The sequence below is a fragment of the Cavia porcellus genome, unplaced genomic scaffold, assembly GCF_034190915.1.
Source record: "Cavia porcellus strain 051 isolate PalLab524CR breed Dunkin Hartley unplaced genomic scaffold, mCavPor4.1 scaffold_6, whole genome shotgun sequence".
NCBI classification, from domain to species: domain Eukaryota; kingdom Metazoa; phylum Chordata; class Mammalia; order Rodentia; family Caviidae; genus Cavia; species Cavia porcellus.
The window spans coordinates 42764228-42791730 of record NW_026947489.1 but is presented as its reverse complement, the minus strand read 5'-3'; the positions used below and the strand labels follow the sequence as shown (position 1 = coordinate 42791730).

General features: G+C 35.0%; 1 protein-coding gene across 7 annotated transcripts in view; it reads left to right on the top strand.

Annotated features, from left to right (window-relative positions):
* The window catches only part of Cnot4 (CCR4-NOT transcription complex subunit 4), a 123320-nt gene that overhangs the window by 84438 nt on the left and 11379 nt on the right, over positions 1–27503 (top strand). For 4 of the 7 annotated variants that reach the window (XM_063250542.1, XM_063250541.1, XM_063250543.1 and 1 more), the window contains exons 8-10: positions 4136–4193; positions 6020–6269; positions 9499–9996. In XM_063250542.1, coding sequence (XP_063106612.1) covers positions 4136–4193; positions 6020–6269; positions 9499–9996 — 806 coding nt within the window. Of the gene's footprint in view, positions 1–4135; positions 4194–6019; positions 6270–9498; positions 9997–14803; positions 23541–24947; positions 25097–27503 lie in introns of those variants that run through there. The other 3 variants (XM_063250545.1, XM_063250546.1, XR_010048064.1) reach the window with 2 other exon arrangements.

The following is a 27503-nucleotide window of genomic DNA, read 5'->3' as shown; positions in this document are numbered from 1 at the left end:
AGCCCACACTAGCCTTGAACTGTATGCCAATTCTCCTTCCTCACCTTCCTGAGTGCTGGGATTATGGGCATGCACCACTTTGCCTGGCTTATCTTTTATTTTGTAAGAATATTTATTTGCTCCCTGATTCTCATCTGTCTCTATCTGTTTGGATCTGTTTCTCTTCCTCTTTTCGCTTTCCTTTGCCTTTTCTTTTTCCTTGCACTTCTCTTTTTCATTTTTTTTCTTGTAATTCTACCTATACACCTGCCTCTCTCCCTCTTTGCCTCTCTTTCTCCCTCCTCTCTTCCTTCCTTCCTCAAGATAAATGGAAAACTAGGTTACACTTGCCTATTTCTTTCTTGGCAAATAGCAGAATTTTACAAAAATTTTAATATTAATTTAGTACATGTTTGTAGTTTTTATCATGGGAAGTTGGTGTGTGTATATGACACATCTTGGTTCTTTTACTTCCCCTTCTCTCCACCTCTCCTCCCTCCATCTCTTGGTCCCCTTCCTGTGGAAATAGCAGTTTACAAGAAAAGTTGCAAGAATAGAAGCCTAGAATCTCATAGACTAAGGTACTGTAAAGTATTTACTCCTCTAAGAAGTCTGTAAATTCATCATAGGTTTCAGAACTATTTAGGACTAAAACTTTAAAAAAAAAATCAGTCATATAGTATATGAAACTGCTTATGAATTCTTATCTGCAGAGATTTATGCACACATCCTCTTGAAATAGTATCTTGGTGGTGTTATGAAATCTAAGTCCCAGTTGGTACATCTTAGTTCCACTTGAATCCAGTGCTTCTTAATCAGCCGTGTAGTGTCCATGGCTTTGAGTGTCTCAATTCCTCTTTCTTTGTTGGTTAGGAGTACTAACAGTACTTGAGTGACCTGTAGGAGAGTTGGTCTTTCAACTCAGCTTTTTCAGAAATTGTCAACCTCTAATGCTGCCCCTCTCATTTTATGGCTTAGTTTAGTTTATATTATCTGCTTCCCGATTCTATCCTTGACAAGCCAAATTGGTGTTACTTTTTAGACAGCTTTCTAGTCTTTGCCCTTGCTAGTCATCTTCTGCCCCATTGCTTTGTGTGTGCTGCGCAGATAGTAAACAAAAATGTTACCCATTAAAAGTGAAATGAATAGGGCTGGGGATTTAGCTCAGCGGCATAAGCGCCTGCCTTGCAAGTATGTGGTCGTGAGTTTGATCCCCGATACCAATAAAAAGAAAAAAAGACCAAAAAAAAAAAAAAAAAAAAAGTGGAATGAATAGCTAGACCGTAGCTTTTGTCACAGTGACAGTTTTTTTAGTGTGGCAAAGCCTTCAGAAAGCTTGTAGGATTTTTTTGCATACTTGTTTTTAAACTTTAAAAGCCAGTGCAATTTATCTTAGTATAACTGAACTTCTTACATCTGGTATCCTTGGTACCTGGCAGGTAGGTCATGGCTAGGGAGCTGTCCATAGAATAGGTCTCTGTCCTCACAAGTAAGATTTTTTTGTTCTGGTTTGTTTGTTTGTTTGTTTGTTTTGTTTTTTTCTTTCTAAGGGTTAACAACTTGGTATGATAATGGTGGGTGAATGTTGAACGTTAAACAGATTTGTCAGGTCAAACAGGCATAGTTTGGTGAAAAGGGAATTTGTACATCTAATGCCAGCAGAGTCATGAAAAACTGACCTGTTAACAACTCCCCTGAGATACCCCTTTTTTTGTGTAATCATTAAAGATTTAATTCACATTCATGGGAATTTGTAAATATACTTTCTTTCTATGGAATTATACGTATATCTTTGTTCTCTTTTGATAGTTCTTTTGTGTTGATAGTTGTATTTATTCAAGTTTAATATTCACTGACTTGTTATAGTCTATACAGAAAATAAAGTGATTTCTAATCATATCTTCAGACATTTTATTTCTCCCATTTGCTAGTTATTTAAAAAACTGAGACGACTACAGTTAGACTTGAGTGAAACATAAGCTTACTAGTATCTTGCCATAGTCCTGATTGTTTAGCAGGTATTTTTGAATTGGTATTGATCCAGAAATTTTTAAACATATCTGATAAAACTTTCCTAGGCAGAGCTTAAAATGTTATGAATCATTGCTTATAAAAATGCAGTTGAGATCCTGGACAGAATGATACAAATTATTCTAATTAGTTATCATCCAGAAACATTCTTAAGACTTACTCTTTATGCAACCTTATTTTCTTGTAGTGCCCTGGATATCAGCAAGACTGACCTAATTACTATTCAATATTCTTTAATGGTGGTAGCTGGAAAGATGAGCCAAGATCCAGACACTGAAATTGTTCAATTGTCATAGTACCTTTTTTTAAAGCTTCTATTAATCCTTCTTCCTCTCAACTTGAAGCCATGATTCCCTAAGAGTAGTGCAAGTTTATGTTATTTCTGATTATGCCCTGGTCTGTTTTTGCTACCATCAAATTAATCTTTCTAAAATACTTTTGTTTAGAGTATTTCTGTTCTTAGATCTTTCCATTGGCCTTTGGAGTCTGGCCTCAACTTTTCCCTCCTTATTTCCCGTTGTCATTCAACTGCCTGTTTATTAGCTAAGTTAATCATCACGAAACCAACAATTTTTTTGCTATCCTTTTGACTCTTGACACTTGTTTTTCTCCTTTTCTTCTTTCTTTCTTTTTTTTTTTTTAATCGGTAACTGGGTATTGAACTCATGACCACGCGCTTCCAAGGCAGGTGCTTATGCTGCTGAACTAAATCCTCAGCCCCTCTTTTCCTTCTTTCTAATATGTACATCTTTTTAAGACCTACTTAAATTTGAACTCCTCTGTGAAACTTTACCCAGTTCCCACATTGATGGTAGCTTTGCTTTTTTCTGAAAACTTGAAGCATTTTTTTAAGCAGTTAATTTTGATAACTGGCTTTGGCACATAATATCTGTTGGAAACAAGAGCATCTTAGCAGTGTCTTAGCAGGTCATATACCTCAGATTCAGATCAGGTTCTAGTTCTTGCTTACTTAGTAGGTTACCTCTCTGTAAGATGATTTTCTATTTCCAGTGAATAATTTTGAGAAATGTGAACCCTTATTTTGCTATAAATCTGTTTGAGTGATGATACTTACCCTTTGTTCATGTGGTGAATTAATTGTGGAAATTATGTCACTGAATCAGTGCTGTAATACTTACAGAGATTGTTCTTTTGTCTTTAACTCAGATGAGTTAAAATGGACTTGAAGTTAGCATTTTCTGCCTTTACCATAATACTACATTTTCTCGGAATAAAATGTTAATGTTTTGTTTTTGCAGTAAATGTAATGTTTTTGCAGTTTGTATAAAAATGTGTTTTATGTATGTGTGTATAAATACGTGAAGTATGATCAAATATGTGCCAAATGTTTATAAATTTTTAAAATTTATTATAGTAGAAGACACATTGCCTTGAATCCCCTCAGGTTACTCCTCCTTGTTTCAAAAACATTTGCCCATTCTGCTTGGCTGGCTGCTTGCTTGCTCTTTCTTTCTCTTCCTCCCCCTGCAACATGTTCACCACCAGTGCTATAGAATTTGGGTGGTACACAGCTGTAATCCCTGTTACCCAGGAAGCTGAGACAAGAGAATCTCAAGTCTGAGTCCTGTCTGGGTAAACTAATGAGACCCTGTTTCAAAATAAAACAAGCTTGGGAGGATGTAACTCAGTGGTAGTGTGCTTGCTTAGCATGTAGGCAGCCCAGAGTTCAATCCCCAGTGCCACAAAAAATAAAAAGAACTTATAGGGAATATTTTAATAATTTCTATACCCTTCTGTCAAACATCTAGGAAAAAAGCTTTAATGAAACATATGTTTATCACATGCACAAAAGTAAATGATAGATTATATTTTTGACCGATGGGAGTATTGTGTGTTTTAAGCAGTAATTTTTTCCATAAACTACCACTCCAGCCAGTGTTTCAGACAATTTAGTTAGAATGTAAGTTCCTTAAAAGGCAGTGATCAAGGGTAGGGATCTTGCACTTTTTGTATCTCAAACATCTAGCCTAATATTTTATGTCATAGTGGCTCAATAGTAAACATATCTAAGATAATAAAAATGCCTGTTTCTCTGACTTTGGGGGAGTTTTGTTTGTTTTGTGGTAGAGTGGCTTTTAAAATTTAATTTGTTTTCTCTTTACAGCCCCATTGACAAACCTTCAGATCCTCTCAGTATAGGGAATGGTGATAATTCCCAACAGGTAAGATTAGAATAAAATATCAGTTTATTGGCGGTATCCTGAAAACAAGGTATTTTATGCAAGTGAACTTTCTAAATAGTGAGGAGTACTTTAAATACTGACACAATTTAAAACACCTCTGACTGAAAGGTTTGTTAAGTTATTGTTAGGGTTTTTTCCCTGTACATATACATAGACTATAGTTTAACCTTTTCTTGATTACCTAAAATTATCATCAGGTCCATGTATTATCATACTGTGTGGAAGCACATCAGTATCTTACAGTTTGCTACAGTTACTGTGACTGTACCTAAATGGTCCCAAGCCTGTGGGCCTTACGTGTTCTTGTTTTTCAGAGTTATTTTCCCTCAATGCATTCTCTCTGTCTTTTACTGTCAGCTGCAGTTTTCACACAGTGTGCTCATTCCTAATAGTGCTTCATCGTTCTTCCTTGCAATGAACTATTTGAACTTGCATCTCCTGTGAAAATGAGTGAGGAAAGGATTGGCAGGCATGCATTGTGTCACTTAATGCTTAGGCAATCTTTTTCTGCCAGTTTTCTGCTAGTTGAGTTTCCAACATCATCTTATATTGGTAAAATAAAGTAATTTTAGTCTTCCATAAAGAATAGCCGGTTTCCATAAAGAAATTCCATAAAGAATTCTTTCTTCCATAAAGAATAGCTAGGATAGGTAAAAAGAAATCTAAAATTTATTTTTCTTTTAGTTTTTAGGTGAAAGTGTATATTGCTTCTTAAATCAGTATAATGAATTCAATGTCCTGATACTTGTCATAATGTTTTGCTTGTACCACATTTTGATGCCCATCATCCATTTAGAAAAAATACACAAACTCTTCTTTAACAGCAATTTTGCATCATTCTTTATTCTTCTTAAACTCATTTTTCTGTTGCCAGTACAGAGTTTTATTTTGATGTGAGATAGTTTTTGTTGGAAAAGCATACTCTCAAGTAAGAATAGGTATTTATGTAAGAACGTTCTTGATTTAAATGCCAGTTTTTCTTTTGAGTTTTTATTAAGTTGATCAAAGCAATATGTAAGTGAGCTTTGATAAAAAGTAATCATTAAACATAAATACCATAGCTATGAGATGAATTAAGCCACTTGAAAACTAGTTTTCACATGTCCTTAGATGAATATCACTTATTGGTAAAATGAGGCAAGTTTTAGTAACAGTCCTCATGTTTTTCATTTTTCTAAGAAGAGAGTGACAAGAAATTTGTTTCTGTAAATAAATAGATGGAAAGAGGAAAACTATTCTGTCACTATCCCTCAAATCTTTGAATTCCTTCTGAATTAGATACCTAAGAATTAGGTAAAGATTTATCATGATGATGATTTTTGATCATCTGTCTTGGGGAGAGCGTCTGTCAGTTTTGTTAACTAAAATATTGGGAATCATCTAGTTTGTAGAAAGATCTAGTCATTAGAGTTTGTCATTCTGTTCTTACCAGTTGAAATATTTCTAATAATTTGTCTTTGGTCTCTGGAAAGTTTGTGCTCAAGCAAAGATACTATAGTGAAATCCCAGAGAGTAAAACATATTATTACATTCATAAAGTAAGAGGAGTAAGATTACTAAAAGAGAGGAAATTCATTTTGTCTTCTCAGACAGATTAGTTTTTTTTTTTAAAAGAGTACCCATATAAATTAACAGTTTAATTGTTTTTCTGAAACTACTGCTTTTGTTGAAAAGTTTCTAAGTTCCCTGGTTTGAAGGCTTCTTTCCTAATATATTTAGTTGCAGATCTTTTTTATTATTGCTTATTAAAATGTGTTGGTTATTTTCTTGTGTATTGATCATTTTCTTTCTCTTTTTTTATTTAGATGCCTAACAGTGATACACCTTCTCCACCACCTGGTTTGTCAAAATCCAATCCAGGCATCCCTATCAGTTCATCCAATCACAGTGCACGGTCCCCTTTTGAAGGGGCAGTAACAGAGTCACAGTCATTATTCTCAGACAATTTTCGCCATCCCAACCCTATCCCAAGTGGGCTTCCTCCTTTTCCCAGCTCCCCACAGACATCCAGTGACTGGCCAACAGCACCAGAACCACAGAGCCTCTTCACATCAGGTATGTGACATTCTCTCGTTAGTAATTACACTGTTGGCATACTGTTGCTAGACCAATGTCATACCCATTGGTAGGTACATGCTTATCCTTTTCCTCTTGTATTCTCTTTTTATAAAAATGTAAATATTTATACCACATGAAATTAAATGGTAAATTGTTGAAAGACCTAAAATTTATCGTGTTAAAACACAGATTGCTCCAGAAATTAAGGATTATGTTATTTTCCCATTATTGAAAAGCTTATTTCTCTGGGAATTATTGAGGATTTAGCTTTTTAGTCTGATTTGTGTTTGTGTAAATAAAATTTTTCTCCACAACTGATAAAGGGTTAAGAAGTTATTTGGTATTAAAAGTTTTTAGTTTTGCATTTTTTTTTTTTTTTTTTTTTTTTGGTCTTTTTCCTTTTTATCGGTACTGGGGATCAAACTCACGACTGCCTGCTTATAAGGCAGGCGCTTATGCTGCTGAGCTAAATCCCTAGCCCAGTTTTGCATTTTTAAAAGCTATTTCTATTTTTACTCATTTTAAATTCTCTTTTTGATGTGAAAGGTTTAAATTAATATGCACTGCAGCATTCTGAAGCAGATAATTAAAAAGACTACCAAATTTTTTTATTAAATTATTTTTTCTTCGTATATAAGGCATTGTCAAATTTATTTGTACTTTGTCTTTAATAAATATATTTAAAAATAAGCTTCATTAATTTAAATTTGTTAGATTTTATTTATTTCATTTAAATGTGTTAGATTTTAATTGTGAGTAGCTAAGTATAATTTGGGTCAGGAATTTTTTTCTTTTGATTAGCAAAACCATCTATGTGGATCAGTTTTTGAAGTTAGGAATTTTAGAGTGAAATTGATACTAGTACGTATGGTGTCTTTTGTAATTAGTGAACTTTCTGTGCTAATAAGCCATAAAGATTTTGTGTATATTTGCTGTTTTAGTTTCTTTTCTCTTGTTGCTGAGACAAAATACCTGAAACCCAGAGTTAAAGCGGGAAGGACTTATTTAGCTCACAGTTTATAGAGGTTTCAGCCCATAATTAGCTGTTTTAAAGGCAGGCTGGCATAACAGATAGGCATTATAAAGGAAAAATAGTTCATGTAAGCAGAAAGTAATAAAGCATCAACAGAGCAAACACAGCTCTTTCTGTCCATTCTATCTTATCCAGGCTACTTAGCGCAGGTAACACTTATACCCTTAATTCCTAGTGCTCTTGATCCTAGAATTATACTATGAATCCAAGCGTTACACACTTTAGCTCTAGCCACCTCTGAAAAAGTTCCACCTATGACCACATAAGACTTTAGGGGAACATCTAGACACAAAGCATAACATTCCGTTCTGTAGACTTCCACACACATGCACATCTATCTATGCAAAAAGCATTTAGTCCATCTTCAAGAGTTGCCAATGTCCTGACAGTTTCAGCATTGCTAAAAAGTCCCAAGTCAAAAGCCTCCTGAGATTTAAGGCAAGTCTCTGTACAAATGCAAAGAAAGTTAAAACTTTTGCAACATTCAGTGTACAAGGTGAACATTTCCATGCCAAAAATTACAAATGGATTGGAATAAGGAATGGGAGCAAAGCAAGACCAGAATCCAGCAAGGCAAACATTAAGTCATGTAGTTCTTGTGTGGCATCCGAGGCAATCTGTGGCAAGACATGAATGAACTCCAAAGGGATTGGGGTGGCTCCATTACTATAGCACTTCTGATGCTTGTAGCTCTCATGGGTTCTTTCTTTGGCTGACTTTGCTCACTCCTTGAAGCTTTCCTTGAATGATCCATGTTCTGGTTTTTCCAAACTTTTTGGGTCTCCGCTGCACCTTTGGCTTCACACTCACAATTTCATACACTATCCTCTCAGAGGCACACTGCCTGACCTCCCAGACCTTCTTATGAAATCTGGGTGGAAGCTTTTGTGCACCCACAACTCTTGCAATCTGCATATGCCTAAAGTCCACACCATATGAATAACATCATGGTCTGCTGCCAGCTAGAACAATAGGCAGACTTCTTCCTCTCTGTAGGGATCTGGCACCTATGAACCAAATCCTGAAGAACAGTTTCCCTGGCTCACAGTCATTCTGGAATATGGTACCCTGGGGCTCTCTACTCAAAGCAAAGTAGTTCAGTTTTGCAGTTTTGAGGCTGCAAAGGATGGGACCCTGCTGCTTCTTGCAATGTCCTCAGGCTATCTTTTCTGTTCTCCTGTTCCTTCTCAGCAATCAAGATATCTGCTCTATCTTTGCAGTTGACAGTTTTACTGGATCCTCCTTTCTGGCCAAACTCAAAATGTTCTAAATCGTGCTGCTGAGCTGTTTCTTTCTTTTTGACTCTGAACATAAATTTACCCAAAAGTCTCCAATAGTGGCCATGCCAGTGCCTCAACATTAGATTGCTTGGAAACTTATTCTGTCAGTCTCAGGCAAAGTCTCCCAACATAAGCAAAATGCATACAGACTTTTTGCCAGTGCATTGCACAATTCATCTGGAGTCTTAACAGCCAAAGTAGTCCTTCCCAGCACAAACCTCCTGTGCCTGTTCTTTACTGGCTTTTTGATCTTGTGAGTTCTAACCAGAATCTCCCATATAGTACAACCTAAGGTGTTCCAGCTCTGCTTTTTCAGTCAGCATCTCTGGACCTTTCCTAACTCTTGCCATTCCCACAAGCCACTTCCAAAGGCTCTTTAAGTACATGGCCAGGTGTAGCCACAGCAATGACCCCACTTCTCTGGTACAAATTTTATTTTCTTGTTGGTGAGAGAAAATACCCAACACCCAAAGTTAAAGAAGGAAAGTTTATGTATTTCACAGTTTATAGAGGTTTCAGTCCAGAGGTAGCTGGCTGGCTTCAAGACAGGGTGGCACAGTAGACGGACCTTGCAGGAAAGAAACAGTTCATAGCAGGCAGAAGGTAACAAAGATACAAGGAATAACTGCAGCTCTTTCTGTCCCTTATTATCTCATCTAGGCCACTTATGGTAGATAGCATTCACATCCTTAATCTTAGTGCCCTTGATCCTAGCATCACACACACTAGATCCAGCCACCTCTGAAAAAGTCCCACCTATGACTGTGAGGCTTTGGGGAGGACATCTAGACACAAGCCATAAGGCTTGTTTTTATCTTGTTATGTGACATGATTAGCTTGCATTAGTATGGATCTTAATTAAGTGTGAAAGTGAACTATATTTTATATTCATCGCTATTTCTCTTCCCAACAGAAACTATCCCAGTGTCATCCTCTACAGACTGGCAAGCAGCGTTTGGCTTTGGTTCTTCTAAACAACCAGAGGATGACTTGGGTTTTGATCCCTTTGATGTTACTAGAAAAGCCTTAGCAGACCTGATTGAGAAGGAACTGTCTGTCCAAGACCAACCTTCCCTTTCGCCCACATCTCTTCAGAACTCCTCTTCACACACTACAACCGCCAAAGGCCCAGGCTCTGGATTCCTGCATCCTGCTGCACCTGCAAATGCCAACTCTCTCAATAGTACCTTTTCAGTCTTGCCACAGAGGTTCCCTCAGTTTCAGCAGCACCGAGCAGTTTATAATTCGTTCAGTTTTCCAGGCCAGGCAGCCCGCTATCCTTGGATGGCCTTTCCACGCAATAGCGTCATGCACTTGAACCACACAGCAAACCCCACCTCAAATAGTCATTTCTTGGACTTGAATCTCCCGCCACAGCACAGCACAGGTCTGGGAGGGATCCCTATAGCAGGTAGGTTTGGTTAAAGCCTTTTGAGAATTCTTGAGTAACTTATGCCCTTCAGGGTATTGGGGGTGGGGTGTTGGGTAGCAGAGTTATTTATTAGGCTTGGAAATTTCTATGAGAAAATGTTAAAGTCTTTATCTTAATCTAAAAATTTTTTAATCAGATAGATGCCTTGTAATATTGAGCTTTATAAGGATGGTGGAGTATTATACCTAGTTATGGTTTGAAAGCGTTTTACTTAACAGGATAGTTAACCAGATTTTCATATGGTATATAAATAAAAGAAGAAAAAGAAGAAAATGACCTCTGAAATTGTGGTGCTATGAATTCCAACACCACAGTAAAAATTGTGATTTTACATTCTAAAAGAGGTTGAATTTTTTTTGAATGATAATGAGAGCATGAGGGATAAAGCCACTCTTAACTGCTTATGGAAATTATTTATTTTGACTGATAAACACATACACACATCAAAATTGTTCTATTAATAGTACTTAATATTTGAGAACTGATCATTAGTGTTGTGTAAGTGTATCCTATATCACAGACATACTTTCTGTAAACAAGAATTGTTCAAGGAAAGGTATTTACCCTCAATCTGTCACGTTTTTATTTCTGGGGGAAAATGTTTGGTATATGTAAGGTAATACAAACTTTACGCCAGAATACTTCTGGTTTTGTGCTGCCACCCTTGAAGGTTTCAGAACTTTTGGATTTTAAGATCCTGTGTAATATTTTTTAGATAAACTGTCTTCTAGGGAGTGTCTCTTGTCAATGTGTTGTAGTTTCAATTTGGGCTCTAGAGATGACGTAAAAAGACTTTGTTCCTCTCCTGATTCAAGTAGGATAGTCCCTTATTCTGTTACATAACTACATAACTTTTTTTTTTTTTTTTTTAATCTTTTGCCATAGTCTTTAAGGTATGACATGGCACAGTGGTGTTGTCATGTACTATTACCAGTAAGGTACTCATTCTCTAGTTTTTAGCAAGTTTGATAGATGAATTTATAGATATACATCAAGATTTTTTGGCTGTGTTCTTCTCTTGAAACCAAAAATGTTCAGTATTCTAGACAAGTGGCTAGGTCTTAGTTTGTGACTCTGGCTATAGTGAAGTTAACAGTTGACACCATGAGGTTAGTTCACGTAAGAGCACCTACTAGTGAGATTCATGATATTTGTTCATTTGATTATGGTACATAGTAGATAATCCAGAGCAGCAATTTTTATTTTTTTTCCTGATGAGATACCGGCTTGTGAAACACTTCAGTGTTTAATGTCTGTACACCTTTTCTTCCATTCAAGGTAGCATATTAGAATATCAATTTTGTTTTGCTTTGCTTTGTTCTTAATCATTTTTAAAAGTAGCATTTTAGGCCAGAGATTTAGCTCAGTGGCATAAGGGCCTGTCAAGTGTGAGGTTGTGAATTTGATTGCCGGTACCAAAAACAAAGAAAGTTTTAATTACTAGTGAATCTCTTACCCAGTTACAAAAATAAAAAATTTAAATTCTCCTAAATATTCTAAACATTAAAGATAAAACATAAAACCCAAGTATAGTGTTACATCAGCTCCTGTGTGTCCAACAATGAACTAGCCCGTTTAGAAATACTAAAGAAGTATAAAACTTGGCTACTGTTTCCAGGTAAAGGACACTTAAAGAGATAAGATTCAAATCATGTGTGAAGGTGATAACTGTGTGGTAGTGGAATCTGAGACATCGGGGTAGCCTGTAATTGTTGGGGAAGCTGGAAAAAGGAGGAATTGATCTCTAAGATGGTGGTCTAAGGTTTGTGTCAGTAGCAGGGGAAAAACCAGGTCTTTTATGTTGATGAAAGCGTACAGCAGCAGAGTGAGGCAGGCATTAGTGTCATTATCTTAAGAATCAGTCAGAATGCCTTCTGCAAAAAGATTCTATTTAAATTGTAGAGAGCTGTTGGGTAAGAGGTGAGGCACAACCGCAGGGGTTGATACGGGACTCTGGTCTAAGCTGTCTTCACTTTATTTTTTTATTTTACTTGTTTCGTGACCATCTTTGATTAAATTATGCGTTCTTCCAGATTCTTAGTCATAATTAGCACTGAAGAGCAGTTTTAACCCAAAAGTTGCAAGTAAGTAGGTATTTTGAAAATGCCACATTGGTAATGAGAATCACTGATTAGTGAGTGTAGTTGTTCTGTTTAGTTATTTAAAATATTCATCTAAAATGCCACTAGAAATTTTTAAATGTGGCATTATAGTTCTGTCCTTGTAAGGTTTTTGTTTTTAACTTTTACCATATACCCAATCATAGAGCATTAAAAACTTTTTTTCCAGATGTGTTAAAAATTAAGTCACCAACGTTAGATTCTGAATCAGTGTCCTTTTTGGTGGTGGGGTGGGGGAGTTTGTTATTTCAGACTTTCAGTTTTGGGCTATGCATATTTGTTTGGTACTTAAAGGTGACTTTTGGTTAAGCTTACTATTATTTTTGAGGCTCTGATAACTAGAGAAATTTCAGTTTTAATATACCAGAATATTTAAAATCACCAGAATTCTATCATGACTTATGATTATTTGACAGGTATCTCAGGAAACTGGGTCAGTGATCCTCAGAATAGTAGTTTTATAATTGTAACCAGATGATTTAGAATTTTCAGTAACTATTAGAAATGACAGAGTGAAAAATCTACAAAGCTATATACAACTTAACTGTTCAATTAATAACTGGGGAATATCTACCTTTTTTATCTCTGTAACTCAGTAGTACTTGAGCTGAACTATTGAAAGGGAGTCAACTTTGTATTCTCTACTGATTATCATAATACCTTAAAGAGGACAGCTATTGATTAGACACTTTAGTAATGGAAAGATGTTTCAATGGGACCTGCTACTTTTAACATTTACCTAACTATTGTAAACTAATTCTTTACTGGGAATAGCATGTGTATTTATTCTATACAAATGCAGAGAAAAATAGAGTTCCTGAACTGTAGGAATAAATCAGAGGTGGCAGCCACCTATATATCACACAGATGTTGTGTCTTATTATTATCTATTTGTATTTACAGTTTTAGTTTTGATTTAATTATTAAAAGCAGATATCTGAAACCTATCATGGGAAGAACAGTTGCCAGAGGTTTGACAGAAATTGGGCTTCTGTTTCCTTTGTGTAATTGAAAATATGTGCTTAAAAGTAATTATTTTCTTAGGTGAAATCTTTTTAGCAGCTTTTTCTGGGCTGCACATCTGGTTTGCTGTTAGAAAGATTTTTAAAATAAATAATCTTGGAACAAAACTTTGATTAGTGGCCAGTTGTAAGTCCATTGAAATATTTGTTTTTCTTTTAAAAAGGGACTTGTCCGGTTTCTTCATTTTTAAAACGGCACAGGTGCATTACAGAAAATTTAAATAATTTGGTAAGGGCTACACATTCAATTAGCATAAGAACTTAGACTTCAAAATCAGCAATAAAAATGTTTTTGCACTACAACACTGATATTCTCCTTCACAACTGAAGATCACTGGCATGTGCTTTAACTTGGCTTTCCTCCCATAAGTAATTGATTTCTGCTCTCACATACTTGCAAGTCACTTTTTCTCAGTAGAGTTTATTCATAAGACATATTGGCCAAGTTCAGGGATATGGCCTTTAGTACATACATAGAAACGAAGTAGAATGTTTATTAGATGGATGAAAATCAATCTTTGCTTATTCCTTATTAGTACATGGTATCACAAAGAACTGTAGTCTAAAATTGCTTTACGCAGCCTCATTGCTGTGTACTTAAAAGTTTATGGATACTTTGCTGGTTTTCTGAAAACTATAAAATAATGTGTTTGTTGCTTAGAAGACTCCTTTTCTGCATTGTCAGTTAAGCTATCTTTCCAAATGTAATTTTGTAGATTTATTTTTTAAAGAGCTCTCTGCCAAAATGTTTTTATTCCATGATGCTAAAAATTGTAAAACGAACAATAGTCTAAATCTGTAAGCATTGTTTCAGCATATACTTCAAAAATATTTGAAATTGTTCAGGCTCAGGATTTTTTCATGTTTTTGTTAATTCACATTACTTATGAAAAAGCATTTTTCTTAAAATTTCTTTGTTTCTTTATTACTTTCCAAGTGACTTAATTGAATTTTGAGTCACATGTAAAACAATTCACTTGTGGTAAAATAATACTCAATTATATTTGGAGAACTGAGTTCATTCATGTGTAGTTCTTGACCTAGAAGTAGTCATCTTGCTTTCAGTCAATTGGATCATTGTTAGTGTTTTATTATTTTCTCGTTACCTCATAAATAAACATTAAATTTTCAGATGTTATATGTTAACATTCTGTTAATATTTATATATAATTTCATTTTTCCTAATATGTAACCTATGCTTTTAAGACAGATTTATTATTTTCCTCTTTTAAAAATTAGGTTTTCACTCTTACAAATTTTAATTTTTTCACAAAATGTTAACCATTAGCAAGCAGTATCTATATTTTTAAGAGGTCCAATTGGCTTGGAAAAGAATGGCTTTCCTGGTCTGGGTTTTTTTTTTTTTTTTTTTTTTTTTTTTGGTAGTATGTTTGTAATTTAAATCTATTATATTAATCTTATCTCTAACATAGTTTTAAAAATAGGTGTGTTTAGAGTGTAACTACTTTTTACGTACTTGATAAATTTATATTTTAAAAGTCTTACCTTGTTTCACACCCAGATTCCAACCATTAAGCATGTATTTTCTATATGTATCAGTATTCCAAATATTGAAGTCATTTTTAAAGGGACTGTTAACAAATCTAGTCACCCATAACTAGATCATGACTGACTTTTCCACAGGGGAAGAAGAGGTGAAGGTTTCGACCATGCCACTGTCAGCCTCTTCCCATTCATTACAACAAGGACAGCAGCCTACAAGTCTCCACACTACTGTGGCCTGACAACAGAACTGAGAGGAGAGGATTAGACTCTGGGGTGCTTGCATGGGCAACCGGATTTTGCATGATTCCTTTCTGATTTTGCATTTAATGTATACACCCAAAAGAGCCAATATAAACGTTCCTCATACCTACAACTAGTGTGTTACCTCATAGTTGCTCTAAAGTATTTCTTCATTAGGCCTTTAACATAATTTATTAGCATAATAACTTTGGCATTGTTTCTTATGAGTGATAATATTTTTAACTCATACAAATCAACTTATAAGTAAGATCCCAGATCAGATTAGTTAGAATTGTTCTTGTTTTGGCTCTATTACTGAAAATATACAAAGGTAATAATAGTTGTTTTCTGATTTGTGAAAAAATGGTAATATCTCCTAAAAATTTTGAAAATTAAGGTAATGTCTATTGCATTCTTTGAATATTTGAGAAGAAAGAATACATATAAAACAATTGGTGGTGTCATTTAATGCTCAGAAGGATGTTATCAGCACTTGTTTTTAATTGCCTAGATTTATATCCTATATAATGCATTACATGTGTAGAAACTGCTTTGTTTTCTCTCATTTGCACATTTGCACTTTCTTTTTGAATGGTTGTTAATTATACATAGATGGTTAAAATATAATTATGGCCTAAATGCAATGTAATCTCTTTTCTAATGCACTGCCTCGTGTACCAGGAAATGCCTCAAAAAACAGGATTTTAACTTCTAGCAAATTAATCAGAAACCTGAGTATGGGATAAACATTATATGTGAATAGCAGCCCTAGTAATAACATTTTTATTGAAACATTTTTATTGAACAAACAGTAGTTTGGTGAAATGTCTGTTTGGAAATTTCATTGTTTAATAACTGAAATGTGCTGATAAGACTAAGAGTGTGATCATAATGAGACTTAAGTGGAAGAAAAGAGATTGAGTGTCCTTTAAAATCAGGCCATGTGAGTTATAATAGATAACTTTAGTTACTCAGACAGTACATAATGTAAGATGCTGTTTTTGATATATTGAATTTCTTGAGATAGTTTTAAACATGATAATAAAAGAAACTAAAGTGAACTCAGTCCTGGGTAATGGACAAAAGCTGATTTAGGAAACATGACCATATTCTGCCTAAGTGAAGCAGCACCTGGGAAGAAAGGGAAAGTCGGAACTCCTCTTGAGATTTTTTTTAAAATGTGATAAAAATGATATGCCTTAATTTATTAAAAAAAGAGAAATTACTACAGGAGTGTTATGAATACCAAAAAGAACCTAGAGGTTTAAAACTATAATAAAAATACTCATTTGGAGATGATGTTAATGTTATATTAGGATTGGAGTTTGCAAGATAACTTCTCTATATAAAATCGGATTACTTTATGTTAGATATCATGCAACAAGTTAAATGGTTTTATCCCAAGAAATAGTGGAGCAAGATAAAATTTGTTCTCAAATATCTTTAGATTTGGTAAACTGAGGCTGCAGAAGCAGCTAGTGAGTCAATTAAGGTACATTTTTAAAAATCCAGCATTCGTATCTAATTTCCACATACAAGTGATTTTAAGATACTACCAGAAAATCACCAATTTAGAAAATACCCGTAGAATGTTATAGATTAGTAAGCATCAGCCTTTAATCATAGGTTAATTTACTTACAGTTTTCATTTTCAAATGAAAAGGCCAAGGCTTAGTTGCTGTCTCTTGCAGGGCTGAGGCCCCTGGGCACTGCTGTAAAATTTTGCCTCATCATAATGATGTCCCACTTCCAGTGTAAGTGTAAGCCTTTGCCTGAATCTTACAAAGCCATAGCAGCTGGCTAGCTCTTTACTCATTTCTTGGTGTTAAGAGATGGCACCTGTTAAGGCTTCTTTCCTGATCTTTCTCATTCATAATCTGTGCAAAAAACCTGTAAGTTTGCCCAGATCTATCCACAGTCTTGAGTGGATTTTCCAACGCAGTCTCCTGCCTGCTTCTTTCCACCTGCTTCCAGACACACCATGTATCAGGGAAATGAAGACTCCAACTTATCAATGTTTATGTAAAATGGCTACAAAGGATCTTTTAGTTCACTGTGTAATTTCTAGGCCTTGTAAGACTTCACCTTTTTGCTCCCTTAGTATTTCATTTCATATGGTTTTGTAGAAGTCTTCAGTCATGGTTTTACTCCAAAGCCCCATTTCGTGTAGAAATTGTAACCAAATAATAGCAGAGTGAGAAATCCTAAGAAGATTCTGTTTTTGATAAATTCCTGCGTGACTCACCTTTCACAGGGAAATTTTATAGATTTTTATATCCTTAACCTTTAAAAAGTGACTAGTCTTTTCCTTTAACATGGGCATTTTTAACCTGGAATCCAGAACTCTGAAGGTACATAAAAAATTGTGAGTTTGTGTACATGTACATACGTCCATTTAATTTTTCTGGGAGAGAAGATAGATTTGTAAAGAGTTTGGCAACATTTTCCCCACCTCAGGAAAAAAAAATAAAAGGGTTAATGACTGCTGCCTTGAAATGTTTTTAGTGCCATTGTAGGAAACAGATTCCTGATGGAATGATTTTAGTTGTATAATGTCAAGTGCCTCCTTAATTATTTTTTAAAGATTCTGTTAGAAAACATTTTTAGTTAATGATGCTTTCCTTCTTGTTCTACTGTTATTTGGTTTTCCAGGTGGTTTCCCTTTATTTCAACAAAGCATTCATTAAATATCTGAGTACAATGCTTGTTTTGTGTAGTGACCTGAGCTAGATGTTGAGGGCTGCAAGACTGAATAAAATACGGAGCCTGTCATCAGGGTGAATAGTCTAGTGGTAGTTCTTTTTCATTTTTTTTAAAAAATGAGATCAGGTTGATACTTATGAATCACAAGAACTGTCATAACAGTCCAGCTCATTTCATTACTCATCTCTGAGTAACTGCTCTGACATTGGCAACAAAGGTATTGAATGTGCTTCAAATTTTAAATACATGATAATTTGGAAGGAAGTGAAAAAAAATCTTAATAGGAGAATATGCATATGTATATTTGTTACTCTAATTGACATATATTTGTAAATGCTCATGTCTTAACATTCTGGTAATTAAGTAGAACCTTCTATATATGTGTTTATTTTTAAGAGAAAACTTTAGTATGTGTTTCCCGTGCACATTTTTACTGAAGTGGCTTCTATTTGTATGATATTCTAAAACCTCTTGTTTGCTGTGAGATAGGTTCACAGGGAGGTACACATATACACGCACAAAGATGTTGCTACAGGCATCAAAATCTTACACAAAGACTACCCTGTTATTTATGTAGATGTGCAAGCTTGGGGACTTTTTATGCTGGTATGTAATATTTTGGAGTTTTTTTTCTTTATGAAGTTTCCCAAGTCTGTTTAATTTTAGTGGATGGATACATGTGTTTATAAATACAGTAAGTTTTTCTTTTTAATTATATAATATGTGTCTTTATTTTACAAAACTGGCATAGTCAGATTATCTGATACCAAGCTATTGTTTTGCTCTTAGTGATGTGTGGCTCACTCTGAGTTAATATCTACTGTGTACCTCCCAGAACCAGGTAACTGGCAGTAATGTCTTAGGGCTCCATACATGTAATCTTCAGGGAGCAAATAGGTAGCATACCAATACAAAAGTAAAGGTAGCGCTTACAGAAAGAAATCATTGTGAGCTGACACACAAAGAAGCTTCATGAAAGTGTGGTAGTAAGATGAGTTAAATTTAGATGCGAGCAGGGGAAAATCGACCCTAAAGTGAAAGGGTTGAACCACTGACCAAAGCCAGCTATTAGCAGGGTCTAAAGGGGTTGCCAGGGGATGCTAAAGAGACACACTCAGTGGAGGTGCTGTATATGGGGCCTACTGACAAGCTAGGTATATAATGCCTTGGAAATTAGGAAGATGAGTTTAGTCTTGTTGTGACAGAGAACTATAGAGTTTAGAGAGAAATAACTTGATTGTAACATTTTTAAGAGATGCAGTTTGGTGATATTTGGATTGAATTTAGGATGAGTTGAAAAGTAGGGTTTACATACCATTGCGGCCAATGCAGGTGAGTTGGCCCAGTGTAGAATAGTACTTGTAGGATTGAAGAAGAAATTGTGAGTTAGAATTCAGAAAGCATGAACTCTGAGAAAAGGCCTTTAAGTTTGTTTGGGTGACTAAAAAATGTGTGTTTTATAAAAGGATGCAAAATGTCAGATTCCTGGGATCAAAATAATGAATATCTACATTTTTAGGACATGTGCCAAGGAAGGTGAAAAAGACAAGATGCTAACTAGAAGGATGGTAGATCTTAGAAGACACTGGCTGTGATACAAGAGGAGACCCGAGCATTTAAAGGCAGAGCATGTGAAGCCAGTGAGAAGGGGAGGTTGGTAGCACTAAAGTGAAGAGGCCAGTTAGCAGGACACTTCTTCAGGTGGTGGGAGTAAAACTCACAGGAGAAAGTTATGGTTTAGCTTTGGAGAGCTGGACTATATTTTTCTGTTAGCAGAGCAGTGAAAAGATTGTGGAAAGTGAGAAGATGAGAATAAGTAGCGCTCAGACTGCCTCCCTACCCTCAGTGCACCAAAAACAGGTTGACAAAAGTGTATGTGTACTAGCAGGTGGGAGGCTGAGCCAGGAGAATCACAGGTTGAACAAAGCATAGGCAAAATTATCAAAATGATCAGGGGTAGAGCAACCTGGAGTTTGGTCCCCAATACCTCAGTAAATCTTTGAGAATAAACTTGTCAGTGTATTTGAAATAAAGTAATTGCTGTGTAAAGATAAAAGTCCATTTAGAAATTTTTAGTGTGCATATATGTGTGGTTTTCATGTTCCCCTTGTTTGGCATAAAGACACTAAGTGTGGAAAAAACCAACATTGAAGGTTTGGATAGAAGGTGAAGAGGACAAGTACATAAAGATATTCAAGGAGGTGTGTTAAAATAGCTCATTAAGAATGTACTAAGGCTGTTCCCTGTGAACCAGTGGTGTGAGTGATTTGGAAGGGAATTTAATGACTAGATTTGTTGAAGACAGAAGAGGTTAATGTTGTTAAAGGAAGGACAGATAAAGAGATTGTGATCAGTGTGTTGACCTCTTGGTGCCAATCATGGGCCCCATGAGCAAGAAGCAAAGAAGGACTAATAACATTGTGATTGAAAGAAGGCAAGCTTAAGTAATCCTGTAGGGCTTCTGCTCTTACCCCATTGCGGTCCAGTCTTTTTGTGAGAATAAGAAGTCAGTCAAGAAAGAATTGTGGAAACAATGCTGTTGCTCTGGGGATTTCTTCCTCAAAGAATGGTGGGAGGAAATGGAGGTAGAGTGTTGGGGAGGGACTGAGAAAAATCAAAGATGAGATGAGACAGGTGTGAATAAGCCCAGTGAGTGCAAGGGATTGGTGGAAATATTACTTGTGACATGAAAAAATAAGGCAGAGTTAAGTGATGATGAGTTTGACAGTTGATGAGTCCATGTTATAGGTCAGCTACCTTGTTACAGATTCACAAGCCAAGTAAAAAGTTCTGCTACCAGCCCCTTAGGCTTTCTGCTTAGAAAGGGAAAGTTCTCTTTGTACGTAGTTGAATTAGGCTATTCTGCTTTATATAAATCAATTAAGATTAAAAGCAGTATGTTGGTGAAAGGTCGAGAGAAATTAAGAATTTTACTGTAGTAGGTAATAAAAATATTTCATTGATTTTTTTTTTTTCTTCCAAGGAGACTGTACTGTTCAAATAAGTAAAATTACAAGTTATTGGGCTCATCTACTCTTGATCCTTATTTTTTGTATACTTGCAATATAACCTTCAAGAAAAATTGTTGGAGATATTTATAGTAGAACAAGGATGAAAATAGTGTATTTTTTTTCCCTTGTCTCATTAACAGCCAATATTCCTAGTTTGGAAGTAACTGTAGTTTCCTGACACTTAAGTACTTTAAAACTCAACTGGACTTACTTCCATGTATGTCAGCTGAAATATTAACTGCAACATTTGAAAATGATGACACTTCAAATTATTAATCATTGCCCAAGAATGTTATGTTTGAAAAGCCATTGGTGGTTAAGAAGCCATTGTGCCTTGGCCTCCTTGCTTGTTTGTGACTTGCTTCCATGAATATTCTAGCCACTGTATCTTATTAGTTACACCATTTTACAGCTGCTAAAGAGTTCTTTCTAAAGAATTGCTCTTGGCAGTTCAGTATCCACAAAGGAGATCACTAAGAGTTCACTATGTTTTATGGTCTTTTAGAGCATCTGCCTTTGGTTATATCACCTTGCTGAGTAAATCTAAGTAATTTAAACCACTTGAAAATTGGACCAAAGTACCCAGAAGTTTAAAGAAAAAAAGCTAAGAATAGTTGACCTTGAGAACCATTCTTTCCAGGTTCCTGTATAGCACATTTTCTAAGGTAACTCCTTAGAAAATTCCCTGTCTTAGCCCTTTATTCTGTAGTTTGCAGGAAACTCTAAGCTGACACTTGAACATAACTGGGGTTACCACAAAGTTTTGACATCCCAGCTGCTGTTTAGTACTCATGTTCACTATTATGCTGTTAAAACAGAACTCAAACCTTTTCTATCCATATAGTTTATAAGACCTTTAAAATACTCCGTACTGCAAGGCATGGTAGTGTTACCCATAATCCAGCAGTCGGGGCTGAGGCAGGAGGGTCTCTATGAGTTCAAGACTAGACTGGGCTTCAGACTGAGTTCAAGGACAGCTTGAACTGTATAATGGGGTCCTCTCTCAAAAAACCAAACAGTAAAATACCCAGTACTTTCTTTTCAATATAGAGTTAGAATTCACATAAAATAGAATCAAATAATTGAAAGTAACCAGTTTACTGACCCAGCACTGGTCTTTACTTTTTTAAAGAGTAGAATAAAAAACCTGTCAAGAATTTGGCCCTTTCCTTGCTAGGACTTTGTAGTACTAACTGCATATAAACTCAGTATTTTACTTGGTAATCTGAAAGACAAATGGTAAACCTTAAAGTACTCCATTTAAACTTGTAGATCCAGCAACTTTTATACCTTCCCTGCTCTAAAAACAGCAAGGAGCTGTAAGCAAGAGACTCTTAGAGTATTGGCTTTCCTGAGTAGATAAAAATGTTTAAAACAAATGTCTGAATAGCTTTGAAGTAGGGTAGTGTTTTGGTGATATTTAATGCAAGAAAGGGGTTGCTTAGCTAGAAAGAATTTGCTTAGAACTGTAAGACTAGTTCTCTGTTTACATGTGTGGACAAGTGTATGTGTGTGCTAGTGTGTTTATTTATTGAAAGTAATTTTCACTTAAGTCCTTCACATAGTGAATGTAGCAGAGGAAAGTGTGTCAGGCCATTTCTCTGTGACTTCTCATAATTTATTACTGCTGATTTTGATTAATTCATGTTCAAGATTAATGCTGTATTAATTGTTGTATCCTCAATTTTTTTCTTTAAGGAAACTGACTATACAGTGAGGTTGTAGCTCACCCTGATCATGTTTTTTTTTTCTGAATAAATACTGTAGTTCATAACATTTTTTCATTAAATTCCGTTCCTAAGCATACTTATCCCATGTCACACGTTGGGAAAACCTATGAAAAGATTATTAAGAAAAAAATGATTGTATTGATTGAAATCATGACACTTGAGAGCTCTGATAGATATAACACTTTTTATTGTTAAAATGATAATTACGATTATAATAAACAAGATTCAGAAGGACTGTGATTTGTCTCTAGTCATATTCTAACCACAATTTAAAGTTCCGTTAGTTGTCACCATGTGAATTTGCATTTATATGTAAAATTCAGTAGAGGAAAGAACTCCAAGATTCATGGTATATCCCTTCTGTAAACACTGTTGTATCTTACAATTTGTTATAATGGTTTTCCTAAGCCAAGGGCTTTCCGCTGTGTATCAGTGCAAATAATGAATTGAAGGCTTTCAGTGTCCATGGTCTGGCAGCTGTTATCACATATCCTATAAGTTGTCAAATCAATCTTGTGTTAAGTGTGACTGTGTCTTGGAGTAAATTTAGGAAAGAAAAAAAATTGTAACTTTATAAGTATTCTTCATGTTGACTCAGTTATATTATTGCCAGTCACAGAAATAAGATAGTAAAACAGCAGTAGAATTTAACTCACAGGTTTTATCTCTAGTAGCAAAATACACTTAACCAATATGCAATAACCACTAGATTACTAACACCTTTAATGTTAAACAAAAGTTTAAAAAATGAAAAAAGTCTTGGAGTGACAGCATTAGTATGTCTTTTACTCACACTAACTTGTCCTTGAGAAAGTTACCCTATGCTGCGCCATGTAGAATGATAGCATATCTGCTGATTTCTTTCCAATCAAGGAAGTTATTTTAAGCATACTGGAACAGGGAAAGCTCCACAAGGATTTAAAGATAATATTACATTCACCATTCTGAAAAGAAAGTCAAGAAAGCTGACTAGTCAAAGTTATAATCTAGCCCTGTTTTCTGTTATGGCAGGATCATGTCCCAAGGACGATAGTAGCATTTGTATTCTGTTACCAGCCTTGAAGTAGAACATGGAGCTTTATTGGAACCTTTAATTCTCCTTAATTTATGTATTGACATTCACAAGAAGTCAAGCATCCTGAGGTTATTTTTTTCCTTTGTTACAATGATCAGTAGCCAGCCGAAAGTAAAGGAAGCCCTGAGTTATAACCTCATCAGCAATAAGAAGCATTCTTGTTGATCTTAACAAATTGTGTTATATGCCAATTTTCCATTTATGTTTTCTGTATTAAAAATGCCAGTTGTATTCAAGTTTTTGATTATGGCAGTTGCCTAGTATGTGCACAATTCTTGCTTCCATCCCCAGCAACATTCACACACACACATGATATTGTGGGTTGCTGGTCTATATGACTTGCTACCCTATTATCTATTTAGAGTAAGATTTGCTAGGTGGTATGTTTCTGTTTTGGTTCTAAATTGTTAATAAACTTCACTGTAGACACCTAGTTCCCAGATAGATTGGTGTAACCCATCTTACATTTCAGTCTAGTCTGTCCTACAAGGTGTAAACTCTTAAGACCATAACTGTATGTTAAATTGTAGGCATTATTTAATTGGAATGAGATATGTCACTGAAATAAGCACAGGTTTAATCTTTAAATGTGCACAAAGTCCCGCAACCTTTAATTTAAAGCAAGCTTTCAAGTTTTAATACTTGATCTACAAAAGTCTCCTTCTGGTAGCTTGTGCTTATCTGTCTAGTTTCTTTTTCCTTCTTTACACAAAGAAGAAATTATTTCTTTTTCCATGTAATTTACAACAATTAGCAGGGAGGTCACAGCTGCATCTTAGTATTTTCTACTGGATTCCATACAGGCCTGAATTGTTTCTTATCAAAGGAGAGAATTCTCTCGACCATGATGCTGTGTTCACGCTACAATTACTATGGTCACCAGACCTTGTATCTTCTTGGGAACCATTCTACTAGCCTTTTAGCTTATTTCCAAACTGGCTTATTGGTTTTTAGTTATCATATTCTTTATTCCTCTTTCTCTGCTCATTTATAACAACACATCAAAACAACACATTTAAACAAATAGTCTTGATCTTACAGCGGATTGAGGAGCAACCACTGTACTGTTAAAGTTGAATCAGTAAGCCAGGCATGGTGGCACAAGTCTGTAATCTCAGTACTCTGGAGACTGAAGCAGGAGGATCACTGAGTTTGAGGCCAGCCTAGGCTACAAAGTGAGTTCAAGGCCGGCCTGAACTACATAGTTAGATCTTATCTCTAAAGAAAAAAAGTTTAATCGATAAAGATTTTTAATGTTGTAATATTTGACATTTTTAAATGTACCCCATTTTTAATGCTACTCTTCAACTCTTTTAAACTTCATAAACAGTATGACTAAAATTCACAATTTTACAAATAAATGTAATTTTAGTAAAGTTTTCTGTAGTGAAATGTTAATTCTAATTCTGTATAAAGTTCCAGGGTATCAGAGTAAGAGTTACAATTTCTGACTTATTTATATTTAAAAATGTATTCATCTAATCTTCCTTCCCTCTTTCCTTCCTGCTTTCCTTCTTTTGCAGTAAGATTCAACATTGACTGAGAATTGGTTCTGTCAAGACCATCTCTGGCAATCTGTTCCAAATTCAACTATAATAAATCATAGCTAAGGATGAACATTTAAATATATATTTTAAATGATTTTAAACGAAGGCCCCTTAGTGGACAGCTGGTGAGCATATAAGTCTTTGAATTCATCAGAATCTTTAAAATGCTATCCTCACAGGAGTATCATCTTTTGTAGGTCTTGGAAGAATGTGTTAGTAGGACTAACTCTGTGCATGTGTGCGTGTGTACAAGTGTGCATGCATGTGTACAAAATAATCAGTTTAAAGTTTACAACTGTGTAGTGTAAACATTGTTGTAGTCAACACCGGGACATTGTGACTGGGACGAGATTTTCCAGAGGTGAATTTTAACTCCTTTTTAAATTGAGACATCATTTGAAAATTGGAAGTGAAAAAGTTTTCATTTATCCTAGTATATGAATAAATAGTAAGAATATAGAAGAGACAAAACAGTCCTTTTAAAAAGTAGTATTGTTTATAGGTTCACACCAAAATTGAATGAGAGACGGCAATTTCCCATGTACTTGTGCCCTTACACATTGCATGGTCTAGTCCATTGGCCACATCCCCATGGGAGTGCTAGAGTTGATGAACCTATACTGACAACACATTATCAGATTGAATCTGTAGACGCTGTGGGGTTCTGAAAAGCCTCTGTGCCCTCTGCCTGTTCATCTCCTTCCCCTCTGCCCCTAGCAACCACTGATCTTTATACTGTCACCATCGTTTCACCTTTTTTGGGATGTCTTATATTTGGGATCATATGCTGTCTAGCCTTTTCAGATTGCCTCCTCTTTTAATTTAGTAGTACACAGTTGAGTTTCCTCATGCCTCTTAAGCCACGTGTTTCATATACCTAAAATTGCTAAGTTCCAGTGTATTCATGTTTGCTTTGAAAAACATTTATTTTAAAGACCACCCTCAATATAAGCTTTATCAAATATCTCTTGGTGTAGGTAACTTATACAGTGAAAACAAATTTGTAAAGGTGTGTGATTGTCTTGTTGTATTGGAATTGTTTATTACCATGACTGTAGTCGTACTTGTTTCAGTAAGTTTTAGTTTAAAATAATGGGATTGTTATACCATTTTCTGAAATGTTTTTCCAAAATAAAGTAAATCATTTTAGTGTATGAAAACTACTTTCTAAACATAAAGCTCAATGGATGTTGTAACTTTGTTTTAAACATTTAAGATAATTCTACAATGACAGAAGCCATCTTTTAGAAAACGGTGAAACTGATGTCTTCACTGTTGAAATAAAAGTGGACTGTATAATCAAAATGCAGTTTAAACAAGTGGATTTGATGTTTTAAATAACTTCCAGATAATTTTAAAATTTTTAATTTGGAAAATTATGAACATCCAACATCTTAGGAATTTCAGCAGACATATAAGCAAAGACAGCAAAAAATACTTTGATTTAAATGCCAGCCTGAGGAGAAACCTATATTCCAATAAAAGTAATTTACTGACACAAAAAAATTCAAAAGCTATCATTGACTTTATTTGGAATAGCCAACCTCTAGGAACCCAGTAAATAGACAAAAAGCCAAGCAGAACAATGTGGCTATTTGGAGGCTCCTGCAGCTCCATAGAATATGGTACAGAATAAATATTCACTGAATATTCATTAAAAGAAAAGTGATAGGCTGATGCTATTTCTGGAGGCCTTCAAGGAAGGCTTTGTGTTAACAGACTTCTGAAAAGTATCTGAGAACCATTGCGTATCAGTTAAAACTTAGCTCTTTTAGTTCTGTTACATTCTGTGTTTGGATTTCTCCCACAACCCCAACTACATGATTATTCCTTTTCTTCTGTCTTTTTTACCTCTAAACTCAGTAAACATCAGCTCTTGGCTTTTTATTACTTTTCAACACCAACCCTTTTAAAATTTAACCTAGTAACATTTATTTTGCCATCCTGTTCATTTTTGTGATATTCAAAAATCTGTATATAAAAATATTAGTAAATTTCTTCTGAATGTATACACAATTCTGAAAGCCTCTGTAAAATACCTATTTTTCTAGAACTCCATGTACACTGCTGAACTGTTTAGGAGCTTGATGTTTGATCAGGTAGGAAGTTCTTCAGTACAATTTGTAATTATTTAAAAAAATTTCTTTTGGATAAATCAAAATTTCCTAATCTTTACCCATTTGTGCCTCTTGCATGTAGTTTGTCAAATACATGAAGATAGTTACCACTTGTCTAATAGTAGTAAAGCCTGGATATATCTCACACATCCATTCTTTCAGTGTAACTTGATTAGCAGTCATCCTTGTAGTTTCCTTTGTGTTTTGATTTGACAGTACCTTTCTTAAGATGTGACTCTCACACTTGAATGTAATCACATAATCTACTTTTTTACTAAAAGCCATTCTCATACTAATTCTTTTTTATGTTAATAGAATCTTTTTATAATACCTTCTTGTAAAACAGATATTAATCTCTTTTATAAATCAGGAAACTAAGGCTCAAAATGGCTACTGTTTGTGATTTTCACCGAGC